The sequence below is a fragment of the Protomyctophum parallelum genome (assembly GCF_964188405.1).
Source record: "Protomyctophum parallelum genome assembly, chromosome: 8".
Classification (NCBI taxonomy): Eukaryota; Metazoa; Chordata; class Actinopteri; order Myctophiformes; family Myctophidae; genus Protomyctophum; species Protomyctophum parallelum.
In genome coordinates, this window is record NC_139703.1 from 1,909,354 (window position 1) to 1,937,188 (window position 27,835).

The 27,835-nt window shown below is 43.6% G+C and overlaps 1 protein-coding gene across 1 annotated transcript; it reads left to right on the forward strand.

The window, feature by feature from the left end:
* Window positions 1-389: 389 nt before the first annotated feature.
* On the forward strand, window positions 390-27,059 carry LOC310863757 (monocarboxylate transporter 2-like; the record flags this gene model as incomplete). The annotated part of the gene is made up of 4 exons (XM_083772252.1): window positions 390-592; window positions 12,362-12,505; window positions 15,899-16,732; window positions 26,695-27,059. The coding sequence occupies exons 1-4, from the start codon at window positions 436-438 to the stop codon at window positions 27,057-27,059; spliced, it is 1,500 nt and encodes a 499-aa protein (XP_083628378.1). The 5' UTR covers window positions 390-435.
* Between the last annotated feature and the right edge of the window lie 776 nt (window positions 27,060-27,835).

Here is a 27,835-nt window from a genome sequence, read left to right on the forward strand (position 1 = left end):
CCGTTGACAGACAGACACCCCCCCCCCCCACGCGCCATCCCCTGTGGCTGTTTGTAGTAATGAATGACCGTTGGCTGATTGTCACATGCTATTTATTGACCCATAACAGTTTACTTCAGTAAAAAGTATCAATACTGCAATGTGGAAATTCTCTGCTACAAGTAACAGTACAAAACGATAGCCATCAAAATATACTTCACAGACAGGTTTCAAAAGGATACAATATAGTCCATACAAATCTTTTGAAAATGAGCTCAGATACGCTTCTCGAGTCAGTTAATCGACAAAGTAATTGACACAATAAATCGTGAGTTGGTGAGGTGAGGTAATCAAACTTGTGTAACTCCGTCCTCTTGCACAGGAACTGGAAGGAACATGGCCCTCGCACCAGAAGCCAGGTTGGTGTCTAGCCCGCCTGACGGAGGATGGGGCTGGATGGTGGTGTGTGCTGCGTTCATCTCCATCGGTTTCTCCTATGCCATGCCCAAGGCCATCAGTGTCTTATTCCTGGACATACAAGAGACCTTCCATGTCAGCTACAGTGAGATAGCATGGATCACCTCCATCATGTTGGCAGCTATGTATGCTGGAGGTAAGTTTACAAAGTGGTTGAAAGGGTATACATTTCAAGCTGGTCACTGAATGTCTCTTTTTTTTCTCAAACATTATCAACTTTTCACTATTTCTGACAATTTGTGCAAGCATAAAATAGAGCTTAGGTTGCCAGACAAGACAACATTTGCCATATCACGACATTATGATATCCAACTTCACAGTATATAAATGGTTCAAAACCGTTTCAGGCCACGAGTCCACCCAAAAAAAATCACATTTGAACTGAGGACCCCCAGTGCCCACCCTAGTGACATGCACTTGGAATTGTAGGAGTTGAATCATTCAGTCATTACATTTGGTTTGACTCGGTTCTACAGATAAATATAGTGAAAATAGGAGATCCACAAGCTCGCGACGCACATTTTTGTATGCCTCATTCTTATTATATGACAATTCGGCCAATGTTTGTAGTGTAGTTTGTTGTTGGGATCGGGACTCGAACCTCCGGCACGCATTGGGGATCCCGAGACCCGACTCCCGACCCACATGTTGAGAATCCTACAGTATCTATTGATACAATGTTCAATATTGATATTGCCTGACCCTCTGCTGCCCTACAAAGCCTAACTAAACTGTTTTTTGCAGGGCAGTATGGGCTCAATTTGTCTTGACTGAAGAAGATACATAGGCTAGTTGATATATTGGATTAACATGATTTAAAGAGGAGTGCCTACATCCAAGAGGGAGTGTAGGAGGCCAAAATGTGTGAACTTTGTCTCGTGCATTCCCACCTGACTTGAATTTAGCTATAGGCCTGTTACACACACACACACTCACTCCGTTTGTCTGTTTATTTACTGTCTTTACTTATCACTGACTTGAGGCAATGTGTGCATAGTCGTTGCTGTCAGGTGGAAACCTTGTATGTCCAAAAAAAAACGTTTTGAGATTTTAGCAAATTTTGTGTGCCATGGTAGTTTGACGAAGTAGGGTATTAATTCCCCCCCCCCAACAATTAAAATATGGAGATGAGAGGCAACGCCAACGATTTTAATGCCGTATTTCTGCTGTCTGGCAGAAACCAGCTATGTCCAAAATATTAGACACAACACAACACTAGCCTCGTGTAGCCAGCCTTCAACTGCCTTTAAATGCATATTGCCCCATGCAGGCAGATTAAGTCTGGCCCCTCTCAGTGCATATTTCCCCATGCAGGCAGATTAAGTCTGGCCCCTCTCAGTGCATATTTCCCCATGCAGGCAGATTAAGTCTGGCCCCTCTCAGTGCATATTTCCCCATGCAGGCAGATTAAGTCTGGCCCCTCTCAGTGCATATTTCCCCATGCAGGCAGATTAAGTCTGGCCCCTCTCAGTTGTGGGAGGACTTCACGGCAGAAGTGGTGACGAGCCAACCAGAATCGTCTGGAACCAGGCTATAACCAACCAGGGTCCAGTATGCACATATGGGGCGGGACATTGCAGAAAAAAATACTGAGAGGGATGAGGCTAATATCCACGCACGAGGGTAACACAACACTGCCTCATTCAAGTTGGTATGGTGACTATTACATTGTCAGATACTTGTATGTGTCCTTATATTATCCTCACTTTACTCAAATAAAGCTTGAGTTAGGTTTTTGACCATTAAAGTGGAGATAGTTTTTATTTCCCTTCTGACGTCATTCTAAGCAATGATGGACAAAACTATCTCCACAAGAGATAGTTGTAGACTCTGATGAGATGAGTTAGTAGACACTGTCAAGAGACACAGGGCTCTATTTTCAGCGATGCTAAACACCTTATCCTTAAACTTCTTTGCCTTTTTTACTATTTTGAAAAACATTTTTGAATAGTTCAACTAGCCGATCTACATCGACACATGAGCTTGTCGATTGGCTATTTTAACTATTCAAAAATGTTTTTCAAAATAGTAAAAAAAAAAAAAGAAAAAGGCAAAGAAGTTTAGGGCTAAGGGGTTTAGCATGGACAAAAATAGAGCCCACAGTCCCTTACTCTCTTGTGAAGTTATGGATGACAGAATTCTCAGATCTTACAGTACAAGCTTAATGTATTTTCCCTTTTGTAACTACCTATACCTACGTATCACTGTGAGAGCAGTATTATTATCATGGAAATATATTATAATATTTCACTCGGGGTGAAGTGTAGATCATTTTTTTTAAGCGGAATCGAGCATACAAAAACTGCATTAAACAGCACAGCCCCAGGCCTCCTGGCCTGACCGACAGCCCGTCAGGGCAGAAGCCTTCAAAGCACCAATCTCTTTTTTATTGTATTTTATTAGACATTTTATTTTTGGCTTTTTCTGCCTTTTATTGAGGATGAAAGTAGTCTGACAGAAAATGGAGAGAGAGAGAGATGGGGGGGAAGACACGTGGCAAAGGCTGTCGGGATCGGGAGTCGAACCCGTGGCACGCCGTCAGGCTTGCTCAGCAGCCTAGGTGCCCAGACGGTTGAGCTAACCGCCCAGGCCCGAAGCACCAATCTCAGACCGTTCTTATAGTGTCCACTCTAACAGAGATCCTTGAATGGTCCTATTCTATGTGCAGGCAACCAATGGAACAGGAGCGCACACCACTAGTGAGGAGGTGCTTGACCAACACAGTTTTAAAGAGTCTATTTCAGCTCGTAGCCACGACGCAATACGTCTTTTATATATTTAACACACCATTTTGACACAATAGGTCTTCAGGGTCAATATTCTATGTTTACAGGCATATTGCACATATTGACATTAGACAACATCAATGCATTGCTGAAGCAGCTGGAAAGAGCAGAGTAGTGGAAATAGACCTTGGAACAGTTGCTAGATCCTAATGACAGCAACAGGATCTGGTTGACCCCTGCTGTGATGTCAACTCTCTAATTCTATTATAGTGTTTCCAAGATGGCGTACCTGGAAAATATGCACAGGGCTAGGTTGGAGTCAGGAAAAGATTTGAGACTCTGTCCCCATCCACCCCAATAGCCAAGACGAGACAGACATGGGTCTGTGGACTAGTAGTTGAGAGCCAGTGTACTAAATGACCTAGTGACCTAACATGACACGTGACTGTCACATTTACTGGGAAGTCTTGAGGTCAAGAAGTCCCACAGAAAAGGGCGTTCAAAAGGGAGACTGTGTACTGCCTGGTTGAGGCATTCATAAATATGCCCATATAATTGCAAGTAACAAATTACTATGTCAGTTAAAACAAGTTTAGGTTGGACAAAATAAGAGAATAGAAGGGTAACCGTGGGATAGTAATAGATCAGTGGTCTTCTCAACCATTTTTGAGCTCTGGATGTTAATGTTTTTTTTTTTTATCCCACGATTTTGTAACCCAGTTTTCTTTTCACCCAGTGCCAATTATCTAATGTAATCCTGGGAGCTACACTTCCTCTGCCAACCTGGGGGGGGCAGCGGACTGACCTCATGCCTCCTTCTATGCATGAGGAGTCCAAGCTGCTTCTTTTCACCTGACAGAGGGGAGTTTCCCTGGTTGGACGTAGCGCGTGGAAGGGACACGTTATTCCGACCAGTTCCTTTCCCCTCCATCAGGCGCCCCGGCTGGCCAGGGGGAGGTAGTTTTAGAGACCAGGATTACGGCATGTTTTTGTGAGGGTATCTACCCTAGGGGACACGGGGAGAACATGCAAACTCCACACAGAAAGGCCCTATCGCCAACCCCCGCCTCGGGTATGGGCACTGATGATGCGGAGGAGGGAACACGCCGCCAGTGCCCACAGTGTCCCCAGCGGGAATCGAACCCAGGACCTTCTAGCTGTGAGGCGACAGCACTACCAACTGTGCCACCGTGCCCCCTGGATCTTAATGTTATTAACCAAGCACTTGTAATTCTAAAGGGGAGTGAAATGTTTTTGTAAAATAAAATTAAAAGACATACAGTAAGGGTCACCCTGTATCTCCAGCTGTTTAGTAAATTGAAAATAAATATAATTTAGGACAGGATACCAAAGAAAGAAGTAAAGAAAACAAAGCAGGATAGAGAACCCAGTGAAATATCCTTTATAAACCTCAATTTGATAGTATTCCAGAATTTCCAGTTCCAATTTTGTCTGCACATTTCTTTCCTTTCGTTTCATCACTTCCAATTTCACTTCTCTTTCCTGATTAGTAAAAAGAAAATAGATTTCAGCTTGGGGATACCAATTTTATCCAAAGAGCTGGAGAGATGGAGAGACACGTTACGGAACAAACACTATAGCAGCGGTTCCCCACCTTTTCTCTATCAAGGCCCACTTGAAAATACTGGCAGTTTATTTTAATGATCAATCAATCATTGTTTTCCGGCTTAGATCAATGGAAGTATACTTTAAGTTTATATTGATCAGTATCACAATGAAAACTCACTATTCAAGGTTTTAAAGAAATAAACGTCATGACATTGTTTTGTCATGTATTTTTTTATTTGGTTTTATATTTTTATATCATTAAAATCTTAGTGTTTTGCCATATTATTTGGGGGCACACTTGCGATATCCTCATGGCCCACCAGTGGTCCCCAGCCCACAAGTTTGGAATTGCTGTTCTATAGCAATGACTTCAATCGGAAGATAAGAGTTTTAACCCATTCTGACCGGGCACCCATTTTGGCGTCGGCGTCATGTCATGCTTTAGCTATTTAAAAATAGCAGATCTACAAGCTCATATCGCGCCACCGAGTGGCGCGATACGAGCTTGTAGGTCTGCTATTTTTTGAAAAATCGAAGAACGACTGACATTTTTTTGAATCTGATCTCAGGTCAGAATGGGTTAACATCAGTATTGTAGAGTTGTTAGTTTTTCCCCTTGAAAGTCAAACTACCCATTTTGGAGTGAACCATTTTATTCAGAAATAGTTCATCTTGGATTTTGTCTGGACTTATAGCTCTCGCATATATTGTCGCTTTTGTGCAGAATCTCCATATTCAACCTTAAAAGAATAAAATAAAATGGTGCTATTGAACACCCTTTACGTCTGTATGTAGCTTTTACAAATAACGAACCAATGAAAAGTATTAAAAAGCGTTTCTGACTAAACCATATAACCCCCCATCCTCCTCAAACTCAGTCAAACCACCAACTCCAACTTGTTAGGTATTTTCTCCCCATCTGACTTTGTCATTCTAATCAATGATGGACAAAACAACTATCTCCACAGTCCACAGTCATTAAATAATGGTCCTAAACCTCCTAAACTCCACTGTATTTGCGTAAAGTGATGATAATATAAGCACACCTTCAAGTATCTGACCAGTATAACGTCAACATACCATACCAACTTTGATGAGGCAGTATTTTGTTTTAAAAACAAAATACATAGGACATAGTTTGTTTCTGGCTCAGTGGGACTTGATTAGCCCATTCTGAACGGGCACCCATTTTGGTGTCGGCATCATGTCGTGCTTTAGCTATTTAAAAATAGCAGAGAGACTCGGTGAGACTCGGTGGCTCATATCGCGCCACCGAGTGGCGCGATACGAGCTTGTAGGTCTGCTATTTTTGAAAAATTGAAGAACGACTGACATTTTTAGAATCTGATCTCAGGTCAGAATGGGTCAATCAGACCAATGTGTGTCCAGTGGAAACCTCGTATGAATCTGATCTCAGGTCAGAACTATTTTGGACATAGTTTGTTTCTGGCTCAGTGGGACTTGATTAGTATGTAAAGTAGAACATCGTTGGAAGCATTCACTGTCACAGCAAGTAAACGATAGAAATGAGCTAGAAAATCAGGGCTGACACTGCGTGTGCTTGTCTCATCTCACCCGAACCCCTTTCGTTTTGTTTTAGTTAATGGTGTTTTTTGAGAGACCTTGGGAAGACCCATTAGACGGCACAAAATATATGACAACACCGAGATCCAATAGCGGCTTTTAAGTGAATTCACCAGTGGTGCTCTGCCTGCAAGGTTACAGGACAACAGGGTGTCTGACTCTCCTGCAGTCGACACAGAGAGAGAGCTCTATAGCCGGTGAAATATTCCCCTTCACGCTGGCTGAGGCAACGGGGCTTTATCATAATGTCCTTGACGAGGCTCGGGCAATGTCACCCCACTGGAGGAGCAGAGAGAGAGAGACAGGGGGAATATATCAGAGAAAAGGGTTCAGCACATCGGGGTCTGCCCGGTCTCCCGGGTCCCCACGGGAGAGACATGACAGCCTTTTTTTCAGCAGAAACCTCTGACTCAAGGAGCCTGAGTGATAAAGTTATAACTGGGAGGTGGAAAACGGCAAACGTATAGTCTAGGAAGCGCCGCCCGCCGTGGCCAACCTATTGTGACACAGCCGACGGGGAGGGCGATGATCGATCTGTGACCCCCGACAGTGACCTGTTTAACTGTGTAAACACTCACTGTTTTTTTGTTTCAGGCACATATTGCAGAGGTGGCAAGAAATACTGACATTCTTTACTTAAAGGACCACTTCACCACTTTTCAACCTATCTTCATATAATAGGTCCTCACTAATAATCATGCTAAAATGGCACGATTTTTTTCTACTCAGTCTGTGTCTCATAGGAGGGCTGTGGGCAGTTTAGAAACTGTCTTCCAGTGACATCATCATTAGGCAGATTATTTTTTTAAACAAGATATTTTTACAAAAATGTTTAGATTTTCATTATTGTGAGAATGATGGCTTCCATTTTCGCATTGCAACTTTTCAGGACTAGAAAGCCTGCAGTTTTTATTAGCTTGTATTCCCCATCGATGATGTCATTGGAAGACGGTTTCTGAACTGCCCACAGCCCTCCTATGAGACACATATCGAGTAGAAACAAATTGCGCCATTTTATCATGATTATTAGTGAGGACCTATTATATGAAGATAGGTTGAAAAGTGGTGAAGTGGTCCTTTAAGTAGAAGTAGCAATGCCACAATGTAGAAATACTCTGTTACAAGTAAAGGTCCAGTATTCTTGAGTAAAAGTACTGAAGTATTCTTTTTTTATTTTTTATTTATGGAGGGATAGACAGTAGGCTGCCAGGAAATGGGGAGAGAGATGGGGGGGGGGTGACATGCAGTAAAGTCGAACCCGCGGCACACTGCCAGACTGGATTACCAGCCAAGGTGCCTGGACGGCTGAGCCACGGCCCAGGCCAGGTACATAAGTATTGGCATCAGAAGTAAAAGATACTACTCGGTATGCGCAATGTCTGGTTTCACAAGTTCAATATGTATTCAAAAATCTTTTGAAAATAGCAGATCTACAATGCATTGCATGCGTTGTGAGCTTGTTTTCAAATAGCCAAAGTACAGTGTTGTAATAGGGTTGAAGTGGTTAATGTATGTTTTATAATGATATTTACAAAATCTTTATTATTGAAAATCTCAAATTAACTAGTAATTATTTAAGTAGTAATTATAGTAAATGTACAATGTTTGCCTCTGAGATGTAGTGCAGCAGAAGTATTACATTAGAAATACTCAAGTAAAGTAAAAAAAATAACTCACATTTTTAGTTGCACTTCCAGTAAAATGTACTTACTTAGTTACTTTACACCGCTGATCTACTGTGTGGTTAGGGTTAGCGCTGAAAGCGCGTACATGCGGCAACGTTCATGCAGTATATATAAACATAATACATTAAAATGTATGAGTGAACATATGTGAACTCAGAAAGAAACAACCGTGACAATCGACAGCGTTTTAGCTCTCATTGTGCCATCTGTGCTTTCACATGTCTTTTTGTCTATGCCACCCACAACACCAATCTACTGTAATCCCTGGCTGAGTTGTACTTGGTTGCGTGCCAGTGTTGCCCACAGAAAATGGCCAATCTACAAGCTACGAGCCGATGCCCACGCGGCACGCTGTGGTCCTGTAGATCGGCTATTTCCACAGGCTTATTGCAGTCAGTGCACATGTCACTGCCTGCCTTCCAGGAGTGTCTGTTTGTAGTATCATCCACTCAGGTGGCATATTTCCACATTTGTTCATGCATCTATATAAAGTAATTTTGTATTCACGCTTTTGTTCACAGATAATACATTGTAGACAATTTAATTGCCTGCACGCTACAGTGCAAACATTCGTCAGTTTTCTCTTCCTCACAAGCGGTGACTTTAATGCAGTGAAATGTAATCAACCACTTGTAAACAAGGTCTTGAAGGAAGCTGGTGTTTGCACAACGTGTAGGCCTAATCGTCTTACTGTTTACTGGGCTTCTTTTCAGTTATCAGTGTGCGTGTGTGCGTGCACGTGTGTGTGTGTCCACAGAGACCCATATCACCACTGCCTTGAAAAGCTGCAGCATTTCAGTACAGTTACAAGCAGGTCTTACTAGCCTGGGATCAATACCATTTTTGATTTACTGTTCCGGTTTGACTGGAGCAGTAATACCTTCCGGAACCCACGACCAAGAACCTCCATCGCTGTGCTACTCCAAAATGATTCCTCTAGTTCCAGGGTGGGCAACTTTGACGTTGGCGAGGGCCACTATATTTCCACACTCACTCTAGAGGGCCATACATTGCATATTTTTGTCGTAGCAAAAAATAGCTGATCTACAAGCTCAAAACGTAGTAGTGGTAGTGTGCCCCTTCTTTCTAAACCGGATCACACAGCTCAGTTGAATATCAGGCTTTCCTCCTTGGTGGAAAGCCTGGTGACGGTTACCGTCTCACAATGTCCAAAGTCTCGTGTTCGCGGACTAGTGCGTTACCCTACAATTAATCAATCTATGGAGGCAAAAAAAAGGTTATTAGCAAGTCGCAAGGAGAAGTTTGCTTCAGAGTTGACTGCAGAGCAACTGTATTGCTGCAATGTCATTCTGGCATCAGGGTTATGAATGAAGGGGAGAGAATGACAGCATATAAAGGGCTGTTTAATTGCTGATTGATCACTTAGTGTAGTGTTTTACATTATCAGGCGAGGGGTGTAATGAGTCACTGACTACGGAGGTAAGTGAGGGGAAGTGTTTTTTTAACTCCCACTGTTAGTGACGTCCTTGTGCACTTTGTGCCCATGGTTCATAAGTGACGTCCTTGTGCACTTTGTGGCCATGGTTCATAAGCCTCGGCGATTCAAGGTTCGTCGCACGGCGGTGTCCCCGGTGGAAATAGCCCGACCTGCAAGCCCAAAACTCAACCACAGGGCATGTAGACCGGCTATTTATGACGTCAGCGCGTGACATCGTCGTGCGACGTCCGAGTACAGAGCATAAATCGGGGGTGATCAGTGAGAGCACTTGCTCTGCTGTGGCCGTCTGCACTTCCTCCAAAACCATGATGACTAGGAGGATGTTGTTAATTATAGGGCTGAAACGATTTCCTTTGTGATTATTAAGTATAATTCTTCATGCACATATATTGATAAGAAAAATATAATCAACTAAATCTAGTCTTATTAAACACTTATTAGTTTGATTAACTGTTGGCATAAAACGCTTTACCCGCTATTTAATCAAATATTCTACGCTGCCGAGATAGTTTTTATAGATTACCTTTAGAGCATACGCTGAAGTATTTGCAGCTTTCAACCACTTAAATCCGGCGAAAAATGGTCCGTCGGCTTGTTCTGATCAGACGCACCAGCGGCCATGACAAGACAATTTACAATTTACAATTTAGGCATTTAGCAGACGCTCTTAATCCAGAGCGACTTACATTTAGGCAAGAACAAAAGCATGGGAATACATCACATAAAAGCATTTATCATGAAACATGCGTAAGATAAGAAGGTAACAGTGGAATATCTATATGATGAAACTATACATACACTATACATAATAAACTATACATATTCACTACTATGCTATACATATGTACTATGGCGTGCTATGACTATATACAATACAATTATAGTGCTGTCTACATAACATGCTATAAGTCTGTGTCAAATGCTATCTAAGCCAACAGAAATGCTATGTAAGGGGTTAGGGTAAGTGCTATGGGCCATGATGGAGTCTGAAAAGGTGGGTTTTCAGGCTACGGCGGAAGATTGGGAGTGATGCTGCAGTTCTGACTGCAATGGGAAGTGCATTCCACAGTTTTGGAGCCAGAAGGGAGAAGAGTTTGGGACGTGTGGAGCGTTGTCCCGGCGTTTTTAGTGAGGGTACTTCCAGTTTCCCTGCGTTGGCTGATCTGAGTGCGCGGGAGGGTTTGTAGGGTTCAATCATACTTGTAAGATATGGGGGAGCCATACCTTTGGTTGCTTTGAATGCCAGCATCAGAGTTTTGTATTCTGTGCGGGCAGCGACCGGGAGCCAGTGGAGGGAGCGGAGCAGGGGGGAGACATGTGAGAATTTTGGCTGGTTGAAGACCAAGCGAGCTGCTGCATTTTGGATCAGCTGGAGAGGCTTAAGTGCACATGCTGGTAGGCCAGTAAGGAGGGAGTTACAATAGTCGAGTTTTGACAAGACTGTTGTCTGGATTAGGAGCTGGGCTGATTCCTGGGTGAGGAACGGTCTAATTCGTCGTATGTTATAGAGTGTGAACCTACATGATCGAGTGACAGCTGTGATGTGAGCTTTGAACGAGAGCTGACTGTCCAGGACAACACCAAGATTCCTGGCTGTTGGGACAGACGTTACCAGGGCGTTGTCTACGGAAATAGTTAGCTCCCGCATAGGGCAGGACTTAGCTGGGAAGAAGAGAAGCTCAGTCTTGTCTGGGTTCAGCTTGAGGTGGTTGGAGGACATCCACTGTGATATGTCAGCCAGGCATGCAGTGATGCGCTCTTCCACCTGAGTGGCAGAGGGGGGGAAGGATAGGAACAGTTGTGTGTCATCGGCGTAGCCGAGCAGAGCAGAGCAAGTTGTAGTCTAAACAAACGGCCCGTCCACTTGCATTGGGCTCAATTTCCCAGAAGCCCTAGCAGCCCAGAGGTTGACTTGATTTCCGGTTTCGTCGTCATAACCTGACGGCCTCGTCACCAGGTCCCAGATAAATCCGCTGTTTATTTTTAATTATTTTAAAACAGCAAATTAAACACATTAAACAAATGTCGGGTATAGCGTTTTACACTCTGTGGAACCCTGGATTAAACAATTAGCGGCCTTTCTGAGAGTTATCAATATTATCATTGATTTAGACTAGAGTGTTTGTTCAGTAACAGGAGTCTCCCTGTCTCTCCAGCTCTTTAATAAGCAGAAAATACCTTTTCAGGTGGGTTGCACAGCCAATCAGGACAGTGTACCCATTTATCGACTTAGAATTATATCTTATTACAGTTCAAATTTTTGTTTGCTTTTTTATTTTGTTTCATCACTTCCAAATTCACTTTTTTATCCTGTATCCTGTGCAAGTTCTCTCTCCTGATTGGATACAACATGAAAATGTTTCAAACATTCTATATCAAAGAGTATCAGAATATAGAGGCCAATTAACACCTATATATCGTCTCTGTCTGGTGGAATATGTCCAAAACTACTTTACAGGATTAAAATAAAAAAATAGCAAATGTAAGCTCAAAACGCGTCACTTCGCACTGTGTTCCAAGCTTGCTGATCTGCTATTTTGATGCTTTGCGTGATGCTGTAATATGATATGAATATACAGCATTAATTTGCGAAAAAGCACAAAATGGAATATGGAGATGAGAGGTTTCTGCCTGACAACAACTAAAACGACAGGTTCCCAGCTTGAAAGGTATAACATTAACAAGTCTTAATGGATTAACAAAAGAATATCACTTACCCAACCTTTTAATTACTGGTCCCATTATTACTGAAATGTGAATTTATTTTGTTTTCTTCCCATCTCACACTGTGTGTGTGTGCGTGTCCGTCCGTGTGTGTGTGTGTGTGTGTGTGTGTGTGTGTGTGTGTGTGTGTGTGTGTGTGTCCGTCCGCATCCTTGCAGGCCCCGTCAGCAGTTTGTTGGTCAACCGCTTTGGAAGTCGGCCGATGGTCATAGTTGGTGGATTGATGTGTGGCGCGTCCTTCATAGTGGCTTCTTTTGCAAATTCCATCGTTCATCTGTATCTAAGTGTCGGTGTCATTGGAGGTAAGCTACTGTACCTACTACACATCTGTATCTAAGTGTCGGTGTCATTGGAGGTAAGCTAATGTACCTACTACACATCTGTATCTAAGTGTCGGTGTCATTGGAGGTAAGCTACTGTACCTACTACACATCTGTATCTAAGTGTCGGTGTCATTGGAGGTAAGCTACTGTACCTACTACACATCTGTATCTAAGTGTCGGTGTCATTGGAGGTAAGCTACTGTACCTACTACACATCTGTATCTAAGTGTCGGTGTCATTGGAGGTAAGCTACTGTACCTAGTACTACACATCTGCATCTAAGTGTCTGTCATTGGAGGTAAGCTACTGTACCTAGGTAAGCTACTGTACCTACTACACATCTGTATCTAAGTGTCTGTCATTGGAGGTAAGCTACTGTACCTAGGTAAGCTACTGTACCTACTACACATCTGTATCTAAGTGTCGGTGTCATTGGAGGTAAACTACTGTACCTAGTACTACACATCTGTATCTAAGTGTCGGTGTCATTGGAGGTAAGCTACTGTACCTACTACACATCTGTATCTAAGTGTCGGTGTCATTGGAGGTAAGCTACTGTACCTACTACACATCTGTATCTAAGTGTCGGTGTCATTGGAGGTAAGCTACTGTACCTAGTACTACACATCTGTATCTAAGTGTCGGTGTCATTGGAGGTAAGCTACTGTACCTACTACACAGCTGTATCTAAGTGTCGGTGTCATTGGAGGTAAGCTACTGTACCTACTACACATTGTGTATCATGTTTTTTATCGTTGTTGTCAATGACTTTGATATTTATATTTATATATCTATATTAACCCTAAACAGAGGTGGTCATAGCTGAGTGTTCTGTTGTCCCAGGTTGGATTCCAGGCCAGACCAACAATGTGTTGACGTGTGTCCCTGATAAAGACTCTTATCCCCGAATTGACAGTGCGTCACTTCGTGCCGACTTGGGAGCTGGCATATCTACTATTTTTTTATTCGATTAGGTTATATTTATTAAATATTAGGACAAATTTGCGCAACTGAAAAGACAAAACGAAAAGCGGGGAGGAGTCGTCACATCCGGCGCCGTGCACCTCCAAAATGATTCCCTGGTTTAAAAAAAAGTTTAGTTTAGTTTGGTATAATCGTTTGGTATGTCCATCTTTTATTCTAACTCGTGGTGGGACTAGCGAGACTAGCGCACCATGTGGGGAACAAAAACAATGCGACGCCAACCGGAACACACCAACAGAACATTATTATTTTAGAATTTTAGAATACCAGGCTTGTTTCTGCGGTGGATTGCCTGGTGACTTGAGTCTAGTTGTGTCCTGACGAAGGCCCGCTGGGGTCCCTCTGTCAGGGCTCTCTGTGGGACCGCTGCTGTACATGTCCGGTTCCCCTGGCTGAGCTGGTCTGCTCTGCCTGGGCCCAGGGTGTGTGCCCTGGCTTCTGGAGCAGCAAGGGGGGGCTGCGGCCAGGACGGTAATTAAGACAGAGCTGTCCCTAATCCCAGAGAGCGTGGTCTTCCACGGCCCCTCCTCTGTGCTCTCCCCTGTAGGCTCCCATCCCGTCAACACTCCTCCTCCTCCTCACATGGGGGTTGGCTGACACCCTGTGAGGCTCATTACCCTGCCACAGGGTGGCGCCGAGGATTAATAGGGCCGGCGAGTGGCCAGGCCACGTGTGGCGCCCGGGGCCCGGCACGGCACGCGCGCCCTGCTCTCTGTCTGGTCCCCTGGTCCCTGGCACACTGACACGTAGGCATTGTGCTGCTTCACTTACAGTAGCATGCACACATGTACCTGCATTCACCCCCCCCCCCCCCAATACACACACACACACACACACACACACACACACACACACACACTCTTTCCTTCCTTCCTTCCTTCCTTCCTTCCTTCCTTCCTTTAATTACGACTTGACCATTGGCTCTGTCCTTGGTCTGGTCTTTTGTTCTTCAACAAAAATAGACTATTTAAACTCATAACACGCCATGAGGCACATTGTGAGCTTTAATGTCTTTAATGTATATTCGGCGAATGTTCCCCCCAGAATAGGGATCGTAGGTTTCATGTTATTAATGAAAAAAAAAAAAATAATGTCCTATTTCACACAAAGATTTGGCAGCCCTCTGTCATAACTCTGAGGACCCCCTGTTGAAGACGCCTGATTTCCTTTTGGAAATGTCTTCACAAAGTATGTTCTATACAAAAAGAAAACCGACTTGCCAAAATCATGTCTCAGAAAGAAAGTTCGGAGGAGGATAGTTAGTCATGGAACAACATTAGTCATTAATTACGACTTGACGGTTGGTTCTGTACTTGGTTTGGTCTTTTGTTTCTTCAACCAAAATAGACAATCTATAAGCTCTGACACTTGCCAAAATCATGTCTCAGAAAGAATGTTCGGAGGAGGGTAGTTAGTCATGGAACAACATTAAGAGGCTTCAGGATGATGGAATACAGCAGCCTAAAGGGCTACCTGTAGCTCTTCATCTATTATAAGAGACTCATTTGGGCAGAGCTAGGTGCTCATTTTCTGGGCAAAATCCTATTACGTTGAACCTTTTTTTTTTACGTGGAAGGGAATGTTACTGAACAAATTGCCAAGACGATCTTAATTTATTAGCACTTAAATGGAGAATTACGTTTCTTAAAACCATTCCAGCTTTCCCCATAATGAGACTTTAGTTGGCAAATGTGAAACGAGATGGAACCACGGCACATAGTGGAATGAGCCTACATTTAACCCATTCTGACCGGGCACCCATTTTGGTGTCAGCATCATGTTATGCTTTAGCTATTTAAAAATAGCAGATCTACAAGCTCATATCGCGCCACCGAGTGGCGCGATACGAGCTTGTAGGTCTGCTATTTTTGAAAAATCGAAGAGCGACTGACATTTTTAGAATCTGATCTCAGGTCAGAATGGGTTCATCAGACCAGCGTGTGTCCGGCGGAAACCTCGTATGAATCTGATCTCAGGTCAGAATGGGTTAATTGGACGTGTACCAGTCCAGTGTGGTACCAGTGTACCAGTCCAGTGTGGTACCAGTGTACCAGTCCAGTGTGGTACCAGTGTACCAGTCCAGTGTGGTACCAGTGCTCAGGCTGATCATATACTGTAACCAACTCAAGCATTTTGGAACACTTCTCAGTGTTATCCCTGTTTTTTTTTCTTTTTCTTTTTTTCCGGCATATTGTTAATATTTTTCTAAATGGTTCTAATTTGTTTAACAAAAAACTAAAACCAAAAATAGAGATCTAGAAGTTAGCAGATACATTGTGACCTTGTAGATCGGCTTATTTCCACTATTTGTCATACACAGTACAACAAAGCAAGCGTACAGTATATAAGACTTCCAAGTGGTTTAATCTAAATTCTCTTCACTCCCAGGTTTCGGGCTCGCCTTCAACCTCAATGCTTCCGTCACCATCATCGGCCAGTACTTCCTGGCCAGGCGTCCCTTAGCCAATGGGCTGGCCATGGCGGGCAGTCCGGTCTTCCTCTGTTTCCTGGCGCCTCTCAACCAGTTCCTGCTGCAGCACTTCGGCTGGCGGGGCAGCCTCCTCGTCCTCGGGGCGGTGCTGCTCAACTGCTGCGTGGCCGGGGCCCTCATGCGGCCCATCGCGGCCCGTCGCGGAAACCCGCCCGCGGCGGAGGAGGAGCCGCTGCCGGTGTCCCAGGGGACGGCGAACGGCACCAACACCAAGCTGAAAGGAAGCCTCGTGGGCGGCGCCGGCGGCGTCAACAAATTCATGGACTTCTCCCTCTTCAAGCACCGAGGCTTCGTCATCTACCTCGTGGGCAACATGTTCTTCTTCTTCACGGCCTACGCCCCCATCATCTACCTGTCGTCGCTCGCCGTCAGCTGCGGCGTGGACGAGTACCAGGCGGCCTACCTGCTCTCCGTCATGGGCTTCGTGGACATGTTCGCCCGGCCCGGCTCGGGCCTGCTGGCCAACTCCGAGCGGGTCCGCCCCCGGGTCCAGTACTTCCTCAGCTTCGCCATGGTCTTCACCGGCACGTGTCACCTGCTGTGCCCTCTGGCCACCAGCTACGCGGGCCTGGTGATATACGCGGCGTTCTTCGGCGTCGGATTCGGCATGGTGTTCGCCCTGATATTCGAGTGCCTCATGGACCTGATGGGACCCGAGCGCTTCCCCAGAGCGGTGGGCATGGTCACCATCCTGGAGTGCTGCCCCATGCTGCTGGGACCCCCCGCTGCAGGTAAGAGCTGCCGACCGCAGACATGCTCGCATACGCGTTTACACGACCGCTATTACTGTGTAGGCGTGACAGACAGTCAATGGAACGCTCAGCTGATAACAGATGCACTGTAGCAACCAGGGTTAAATGCTCAGATACGCACAATGCCGTTCACATCATGCATGTCCCTCTTAGCCCATTGAGACCTGAGGCCCTTTCTACAAATGCCTTCTAAACCAGTAGTATTCACCCTTTTTCACGATTTTTCAAATGTGTTAAAAAATAACAGGTGCACAAGCTGTGAGCAGATCAACAAGTTCTGCTATTTTTGAATAGCCGACACAAAAAAATATTTAAAATGATTTAATAAATGGAGGACAAAGTACGCACATTTCCATTGCTTTATTAGCACACACCAAAAAGGAGCGCTTATGCGTTCCACTATGGGCCTTCATCCTTATGTACTCATTGTACTTATGTACTCATGTCGGCTCAATTGAATCTATAGATTCAATTTACAATGCTCACGATTAGATATTGTAAAGCAATCCGCGGCTATCGACCTTGAATTTGAGGGGGAACATTCCTAAATGCAAGCCCCTTTCAAATGTTAAATGACGTCATAACCCAGGCATCAGGCTGTTAAGAATCAAGGTTTATTTGTCGTTATTCCTACAGTACTCCTAGCCTAACCTAATATGAGCCGTTATAGAGTTGAGTGAGTCCAGGTATGTCATGCCAATAATGTTTCAAAGGAATGGGTTGTGCCAGTGGACCCTCAACGTTACCTTGAAGGGGTTTTAAACTCTAAATGGACTCTTACAGGCCTGTAACTCTGAGAGTGTACAAATGGGACCGAATGGGCCCCATTTGTAGTGTACAAATGGGACCGAAAGAGCCCCATTTGTAGTGTACAAATGGGACCGAAAGGGCCCCATTTGTACACTCACAGTTATGGGATGAGTATAGTTTGAGAACCTGTGTGACCCTAGCTGGCTTAACCCATTTTGGGGCGGGAACCCCTTTTCAGAGCTGCCAACCTGCACACATTTTGTGTACCAACCACGCAATTCTAGGTGTCTATACGCCTAGAATTGCGTGGTTGGTACACAAAATGTGTGCAGGTTGGCAGCTCTGCCTTTTGGTGTTTTAAACATTATGTTATAATTTAGGCAGTTATTGAAAAATAGCAGATCTACAAGCTCATAGCGCGCCACCGAGTGGCGCGCTACGAGCTTGTAGGTCTGCTATTTTTGAAAAATCGTAAAAAAATTCAGAGTGAATGTTTTTAACTCAGGTCTAAATGGGTTAAGCGCAATGCCATTTTGGCTGTTCTGATCCTCGGGGGAAGGAAAACTGCTTTCACTGCTTCACCCAGCAGATGGCTCATTGAGGGTACGGGGGGGGGGGAGCTGTTAGTGGTTAAGTGCCTTGCTCAGGGACACTTCGACACGGAAAAAGTGAGTGAGCCGAGGGTCGAACTGACGACCTTCCAATTCCCAGACGGCCTCTCTACCCACTCAGCTATGCCCGGCCCACAGTTGTTTATACGTTGGAGAGATCTCTTATCGCTTCAGCACAGGAAAAAGCACCATTTACTCCAAAGTTGTGATGGGAATAATAGCATGGAGAAGTCTCTCTCTCTCTCTGCCTCTCAGGGTGTCATTATTGTAAGGAGACATTCCCACAGAATTGGATTAGCGTCGGCGAGCCGGGGCGGCCCAGGGCATACAAGCGTCCCGGAGAAGACGTAATTGGTCACAGTTGTTTACTGCTGTAAATAAGCTGGGCCACGCTCGCTCTCACCACTTCTGCTTTCGGGGCACGCTCAGTTGGACGATTTGTCCTCCACACAAATTATGGGACAACTTTTACAAGCTGAGAAGCTGTTACGGATAACGAAAGGTCCCAGCATAACCTCCTTCTCTTTTAGCCTTCCCCCCCCCCCGAATGGTACATCAGGTTTTTGCAGAGTTAAAGGTTATAACATTTACCAAAGTGGCAAAGGCTAAAAGAAAATTAAAAGAATACAGCACAGAAAACATTTCAGCATTGCACATTATCCATAAGCCAAATCATGTCAAATACAAGTATCACCATTAATCAATAGTGACATTAAAAACATTATTCAATTTATTGTGGCTTTAAATAATGGCAGATATACATCTCACATAGCCTTAGGTCTGGCTTATTAGCCAGGCCACATCTCATAGTGTATCACTTCGGGAGCTTGTAGATTAGCTTTATTTTAAATAGTGAAAATGTGTGCAATTATTTTAATATATTATTTTAAAGCGAACACTTTAAACTCAAATGTTTCCATTCCTGGAACAAAATATTTTGAGATGATGGTCGGCGGCCAAATGCATGTAATTATGGGCGTGGAATGGTTTGAGAACCACAGATATAGCAACATAGGTTTTTCAGAAAACTGTTTTTTTTTAAATTAGCCTCAGGTCTTAATGGGTTAATACAACTGTGAGAAGCTCCTCTCATGCACTCTTCAGTCATCAAACACCATTCAGATGAAAATGCTCAGTTGGGTACATGAGTAGTGTCCAAGTCCTCTGAAGACGTCCCCTCACATCTCAGTGTGACTGTTCTCCTGGACAGCTGAAGGCTGTTGATCATATTATTCATGATTTCAGACTCTTGTTCTTAAAATGTCCAAAACACATTCTTGGCAGGATAAAGCGATGCCTCGTTGAATAACTCGCCGCCATCCCTAAATGATTTCTTGAGTTTCGTGAGAACAGGACAAGACACACACGATTTTGAGGCTGCAGTGAACACATGCATTTTAGCGACCAGCTTTGTCACAGTGTTGAAACTTCTCATCCTTTACTGTTTTATTTCTCAGTTCAGTTCACTGGAAAAGTTTATTATGAATGGTTTGTCAGACAGTGTTGTATCAAGTTCCCCTTCTTCGCTAGCGGTGAGCAATTGTTGCAGATGAGACGAGATACATTTTCCATTCAACGTGATGAAAAAGAACATTAACTTCTTCCATTAATTATGGCATTGAAATGGTATGTCTCTTTGCGTTTCTTTTAGAATTCATTTTCAATAATGTTGTCTGTTTTTTGAGTGGTGCAACCACTCCCTTATGGAGCTATGTGTGTGGTTTGGGTGCCTGGGTCTGAGCATGAAAATAACATGGTTGTTTTTCACCACCTGTGCGCAACCTAACACACACACACACACACACAAACACACACGCACATATTAACTGTATATATGATGATTTTGGGTGTGCCAGTACAGTACAGTGACAGTACAGTACAGTAGAGGGACCCCCACACGGTAACTGTCATTTCTCAACCGTTTCGGACGCGTTGAGTTCTTTCCGGATAGCAATAGCAACAAGAATGGCTATTTTATTTGTAATCTCAATTGATCATCCCAGTAGCCCAATCTGATCTGATCACCTTTCAATCAAAAATACATGCTTGAGCATAGCTTCTCATATAGATATTTTTGGTTATCGGCTGTACATGCCGCTGTTCTAGCAACTATCTTATCCCATTCTGACCGGGCACCCATTTTGGTGTCAGCATCATGTTATGCTTTAGCTATTTAAAAATAGCAGATCTACAAGCTCATATCGCGCCACCGAGTGGCGCGATACGAGCTTGTAGGTCTGCTATTTTTGAAAAATCGAAATCGAAGAGCGACTGACATTTCTAGAATCTTATCTCAGGTCAGAATGGGTCAATCAGACCAGTGTGTGTCCAGCGGAAACCTCGTGTGAATCTGATCTCAGGTCAGAATGGGTTATTTAATCCCCAGACATCGGTAGGCAGAGATCTCCAGTTGTCTGGCAATGCCAAGACCATAATCTGTATTAACTATTTGTAAGTGTCTGGATGTCTCTCTTGAATTAAGTAAGAAATGAAGAAGAATGGAGTCTAAACAAATGTGTAGGACTGCTACTGTACATGGTTACATTACCTTCACAGTGCTACTGTACATGGTTACATTACCTTCACAGTGCTACTGTACATGGTTACATTACCTTCACAGTGCTACTGTACATGGTTACATTACCTTCACAGTGTTACTGTACATGGTTACATTACCTTCACAGTGTTACTGTACATGGTTACATTACCTTCACGGTGTTACTGTACATGGTTACATTACCTTCACAGTGTTACTGTACATGGTTACATTACCTTCACAGTGTTACTGTACATGGTTACATTACCTTCACAGTGCTACTGTACATGGTTACATTACCTTCACAGTGCTACTGTACATGGTTACATTACCTTCACAGTGTTACTGTACATGGTTACATTACCTTCACAGTGTTACTGTACATGGTTACATTACCTTCACAGTGCTACTGTACATGGTTACATTACCCTCACAGTGTTACTGTACATGGTTACATTACCTTCACAGTGTTACTGTACATGGTTACATTACCTTCACAGTGTTACTGTACATGGTTACATTACCTTCACAGTGTTACTGTACATGGTTACATTACCCTCACAGTGTTACTGTACATGGTTACATTACCTTCACAGTGTTACTGTACATGGTTACATTACCTTCACAGTGTTACTGTACATGGTTACATTACCTTCACAGTGTTACTGTACATGGTTACATTACCATCACAGTGTTACTGTACATGGTTACATTACCTTCACAGTGTTACTGTACATGGTTACATTACCTTCACAGTGTTACTGTACATGGTTACATTACCTTCACAGTGTTACTGTACATGGTTACATTACCTTCACAGTGTTACTGTACATGGTTACATTACCTTCACAGTGCTACTGTACATGGTTACATTACCCTCACAGTGTTACTGTACATGGTTACATTACCTTCACAGTGTTACTGTACATGGTTACATTACCTTCACAGTGTTACTGTACATGGTTACATTACCTTCACAGTGTTACTGTACATGGTTACATTACCTTCACAGTGTTACTGTACATGGTTACATTACCTTCACAGTGTTACTGTACATGGTTACATTACCTTCACAGTGTTACTGTACATGGTTACATTACCTTCACAGTGTTACTGTACATGGTTACATTACCTTCACAGTGTTACTGTACATGGTTACATTACCTCCACAGTGTTACTGTACATGGTTACATTACCTTCACAGTGTTACTGTACATGGTTACATTACCTTCACAGTGTTACTGTACATGGTTACATTACCTTCACAGTGTTACTGTACATGGTTACATTACCTTCACAGTGTTACTGTACATGGTTACATTACCTTCACAGTGCTACTGTACATGGTTACATTACCTCCACAGTGTTACTGTACATGGTTACATTACCTTCACAGTGTTACTGTACATGGTTACATTACCTTCACAGTGTTACTGTACATGGTTACATTACCTCCACAGTGTTACTGTACATGGTTACATTACCTTCACAGTGTTACTGTACATGGTTACATTACCTCCACAGTGTTACTGTACATGGTTACATTACCTTCACAGTGTTACTGTACATGGTTACATTACCTTCACAGTGTTACTGTACATGGTTACATTACCTTCACAGTGCTACTGTACATGGTTACATTACCTCCACAGTGTTACTGTACATGGTTACATTACCTTCACAGTGTTACTGTACATGGTTACATTACCTCCACAGTGTTACTGTACATGGTTACATTACCTTCACAGTGTTACTGTACATGGTTACATTACCTTCACAGTGTTACTGTACATGGTTACATTACCTTCACAGTGTTACTGTACATGGTTACATTACCTTCACAGTGCTACTGTACATGGTTACATTACCTTCACAGTGTTACTGTACATGGTTACATTACCTTCACAGTGTTACTGTACATGGTTACATTACCTTCACAGTGCTACTGTACATGGTTACATTACCTTCACAGTGTTACTGTACATGGTTACATTACCTTCACAGTGCTACTGTACATGGTTACATTACCTTCACAGTGTTACTGTACATGGTTACATTACCTTCACAGTGCTACTGTACATGGTTACATTACCTTCACAGTGTTACTGTACATGGTTACATTACCTTCACAGTGCTACTGTACATGGTTACATTACCTTCACAGTGTTACTGTACATGGTTACATTACCTTCACAGTGCTACTGTACATGGTTACATTACCTTCACAGTGTTACTGTACATGGTTACATTACCTTCACAGTGCTACTGTACATGGTTACATTACCTTCACAGTGTTACTGTACATGGTTACATTACCTTCACAGTGTTACTGTACATGGTTACATTACCTTCACAGTGTTACTGTACATGGTTACATTACCTTCACAGTGTTACTGTACATGGTTACATTACCTTCACAGTGTTACTGTACATGGTTACATTACCTTCACAGTGTTACTGTACATGGTTACATTACCTTCACAGTGCTACTGTACATGGTTACATTACCTTCACAGTGTTACTGTACATGGTTACATTACCTTCACAGTGCTACTGTACATGGTTACATTACCTTCACAGTGTTACTGTACATGGTTACATTACCTTCACAGTGCTACTGTACATGGTTACATTACCTTCACAGTGCTACTGTACATGGTTACATTACCTTCACAGTGTTACTGTACATGGTTACATTACCTTCACAGTGTTACTGTACATGGTTACATTACCTTCACAGTGTTACTGTACATGGTTACATTACCTTCACAGTGTTACTGTACATGGTTACATTACCTTCACAGTGTTACTGTACATGGTTACATTACCTTCACAGTGCTACTGTACATGGTTACATTACCTTCACAGTGTTACTGTACATGGTTACATTACCATCACAGTGTTACTGTACATGGTTACATTACCTTCACAGTGCTACTGTACATGGTTACATTACCTTCACAGTGCTACTGTACATGGTTACATTACCTTCACAGTGTTACTGTACATGGTTACATTACCTTCACAGTGTTACTGTACATGGTTACATTACCTTCACAGTGTTACTGTACATGGTTACATTACCTTCACAGTGCTACTGTACATGGTTACATTACCTTCACAGTGTTACTGTACATGGTTACATTACCTTCACAGTGCTACTGTACATGGTTACATTACCTTCACAGTGCTACTGTACATGGTTACATTACCTTCACAGTGCTACTGTACATGGTTACATTACCTTCACAGTGCTACTGTACATGGTTACATTACCTTCACAGTGCTACTGTACATGGTTACATTACCTTCACAGTGTTACTGTACATGGTTACATTACCTCCACAGTGTTACTGTACATGGTTACATTACCTTCACAGTGCCTCTTGGTGAATCCACCAGTGCCTTCCTGGCAAAACATACATTCAGATGGGAGTCTGTGAACATGGGGGTCCTTGGCATATAACAATGTTTGAAAACCACAACGACGATAAAAATAAATACACAAGAAAATACTCTTTTAGAAACGAGCCCCCCCTAAAATTAACAATCCGCAACTAGCAATATTTACAAGAAACTTCACAGAAAAAACAAGACCAAAGTCAGATATAATAAGCAGGGCAACACTGCTGCTCCCATCCTAAGTTTTAATGAGGTGGGAATTTATAGCCCCCTGGTTTTGTCTGCAGCGACCCCGTTCTGGGCCCTCCTTTAACCCATTCTGACCTGAGATCAGATTCATAACGAGGTTTCCGCCGGACACACACTGGTCTGATCAACCCATTCTGACCTGAGATCAGATTCTAAAAATGTCAGTCGTTTTTTTTTGATTTTTCAAAAATAGCAGACCTACAAGCTCGTATCGCGCCACTCGGTGGCGCGATATGAGCTTGTAGATCTGCTATTTTTCAATAGCTAAAGCATAACATGATGCCGACACCAAAATGGGTGCCCGTTCAGAATGGGTTAATGGGGGTATCCACCGCCTACCCTCCTCCAGAGGGCACAATCATTTTGTTTCGTCTTCGCCCTATACCGCTCGAGCTCGTTACTGCCCCACAGCACCTCCGGGGTCATCCCAATTAGAAGGAAGTGAGGTAATTGGGCGTAATTAGCCTTTTGCTTTGGGTGTTTAATGATGCTCAGTTCGGACTCCACTCCAGCCATTAAAGTCCTGTACCTGGGCCATAATTAAGCTGCGAATACATTATAAAAGAGGTGACTCCGCCAGATGGCCAATCAAGGGCTGTCGTTAATGAGGGTGACGGTCGTTGGCATTATATACGCCCACCGGACGAATGCCATCAATCAGTTGACGTTGCCTGCATCGAGGTGGTTAAGGGTTGGAAAGTAACCCCTCCTGTAGTGCATGCTTACACACAAATTAACACAAAAGAAGACTTGATCATTATGGGTTTATCTAATCCCGATGGTTTTATCGGTTTATCTAATCCCAGTGGTTTTCTTTTGTCTTCAAGACATACCAAAAAGTGTAAGTAAGATTGGCGCTGCGTATTGTCTGTATCAGACGAGGATTGAGGGCTGTCTGTCCCCCTTTACATTGCTCTAGTCTATAGGGGTCTTCAATGTTTTTCAGGCCAAGGCCAAGGACCCCTTTAGCGGAGAGAGAGAGATGAAGTAGGGACCCCTCCCTACACGGTGCATAAAATTGTGTTGCTGGTTAAACTTTTTCAGCTTTGTCCTAACTGGAACTGCTAGTTGAACCTTTAACATTTAAAAAAGTTTTCTGCAAAGACTGCTGAGCAGCATAACTCATCGGGGTTGACTCCGTGTTTATTGTGTTGTTTTAAGGTTTTCAAACGTTTCATGCAGCAAATGGTTAAAATGTGTTTCAGTTTTTTGACATTCTTTCCACAGTGAATAAGTCTCACCAGGAATACAAGTTCTCTCTCTCTCTCCCTAGACACCAAAGGATTGTTTGCAATTTTCAGAGACCAAAAAGGCAGTGTACCGTGCACATATTAATCTGTGCACAGAAATGATTCAGATATCAGTACGAGATGCACGTGAATCAATAAGGCCCGGAGGGTTGTATCATTGTGTGAGATTGTAATACAGCAGTGAGATAGGCAGACCTTCATACATGTGCTGTAGAGAGTGTGTGCAGATAGAGATAGCGAGGCTTGCTAATCGATCGCTGCATGGAAGCAAGGGGCTGTGGCTGGCTGGCTGGCTGGGGTTAATACTCGGAAAAGCTGGAGGTTTAAATGTGAACCACATTTGTCACTTTTTCTGCAGACTTGGGCTGGATATTTATGGCGCTCTGAAATTGGGCCTCGTCTACCCTGATTCGTTCTAGTAGCAGCTGTCCAAATTGCCTTCCCTGCAGAGGCTGGGAGGAGAGGAGGGTCCTCTTTTGGGCGTAATGGCTCTCTGCCATTACCTACATGGATCTTGAATGGCCCCCTCCTCCCAATACACACACACACACACACACACACACACACACACACAGACTAAATCTGAGTTTGAAAGGCATGTCGTATAACCTTTGACCGTGTCATAGACACTACAGAAATACAGATTGGAAATGTCTTGTGGTCGGGGGTTTGAAATAAAGAACTGTCGTAAGGTCTTTAACCGGGGACTATTGTGTAGAGGTTCCCCCTGCCTTTCTACACAGTGGTTCTACGCGGTGTCCCAGACCGGGCTGAGAACTCCAAATGCTATCTGAATCTCCTGATGTTGTTGTTGTCCTTTGTCCTCATGCCTAATACTCACCCAATGTGCCAAAACGTTCTACAGCAGAACATGGACTAGACGTACGTGTTGTAGATCCTTGTAGTTAGTAGGTGCTAAGGGGTCAGAAGCAGAAAATCACCCATTCCTATTTGCTTTCACTGTCTCAGAATCTGTGTTTCGTTTCATCTTTTAAACGAGCTTCATTCCAGGCGGCGTTTCGAGCTTCCAGCTAACTGTGACGCTTTTGTTGGACGTTGTAGTATGATCAAGTAGGGGCGTTAATTTACAAAGTGCGTGCTATACAAATCCTAACCATACACTCCCTCTCCCTCTCCACACAGGGGCGCTGGTGGACATCTTCCATGACTACAAATACATCTATATCATGTGTGGCTCGGTGACGCTGTGCGGTGGGCTCTTTCTCTTTGTCATGAACGCATACAACTACCACATGACGGACAAGCAAAGGACTGTGGGAGGGGAAGAGGGGCAGGAGGACCACCTGGCCAAAGATCTCCATGTCCAAGAGAGAGCCCCGGACACGGAGCAGCGCGAGGAGAGAAGACAGTCTGGGGAGACGGAAGCCGGGGACGAGACCGACGAGCCCGACGCCAGAGGAGAGGCCGCCGTCCCCGAAGAATGGACGCTGACGACTAGCGAGGTTGACCCGAGGCCGGAGGTCACAGAAATGCCAAGCAAACCGTGATTCGCATGTAGGTACGGAATCTTATTTTGTTTTTGTTTTGTTCCATGCCTTTTACTTGCTTTCTACCTCAAATATTTTATTGTTTTGACCCATTCTGAACGGGAACCCATTTTGGTGTCGGCATCGTGTTATGCTTTAGCTATTGAAAAATAGCAGATCTACAAGCTCATAGCGCGCCACCGAGTGGCGCGCTACGAGCTTGTAGGTCTGCTATTTTTTGAAAAATCGAAGACACTTTTAGAATCTGATCTCAGGTCAGAATGGGTTAATAATATAACCGTCAGGATGTAATAGACATTTTTTTAATCTGATCTCAGGTCAGAATGGGTTAATTTAGCATCAACTTCAGTTGACACAAACAAAACTAGAAAGGCCACATCTGGCCTAGCGGTCCGGGCACCTACAGTAGGCTCCAATGTAGCCCGACAGCACCTCGCGGGATCGACAGCCTATGCTGCGTTGTCACTCTCCACCACCCAAAAAATAAAGGCCACATCTCTACCAGGAGGCATGCCCTATAATATTGATAATAATAATACTATGTGCAGTACGTTAAATCTTGACGTAACAGCCAGTGTAGGGTGGCATTAGCTTCACAGTTGTACATTGTACAGTGCTTCATAACGATCTAATTTACACGGACCAACGATTTCTAATCATGTAATTTGCCAAATTATGTTACGCTACTAAAGGTGTATTTATAGTGTCTGGGGATTGTCTTCTGTGATTGTGAGAGCTGCTAAAGAATGAATGACTGTGAATCTCGTCTTTTTTTT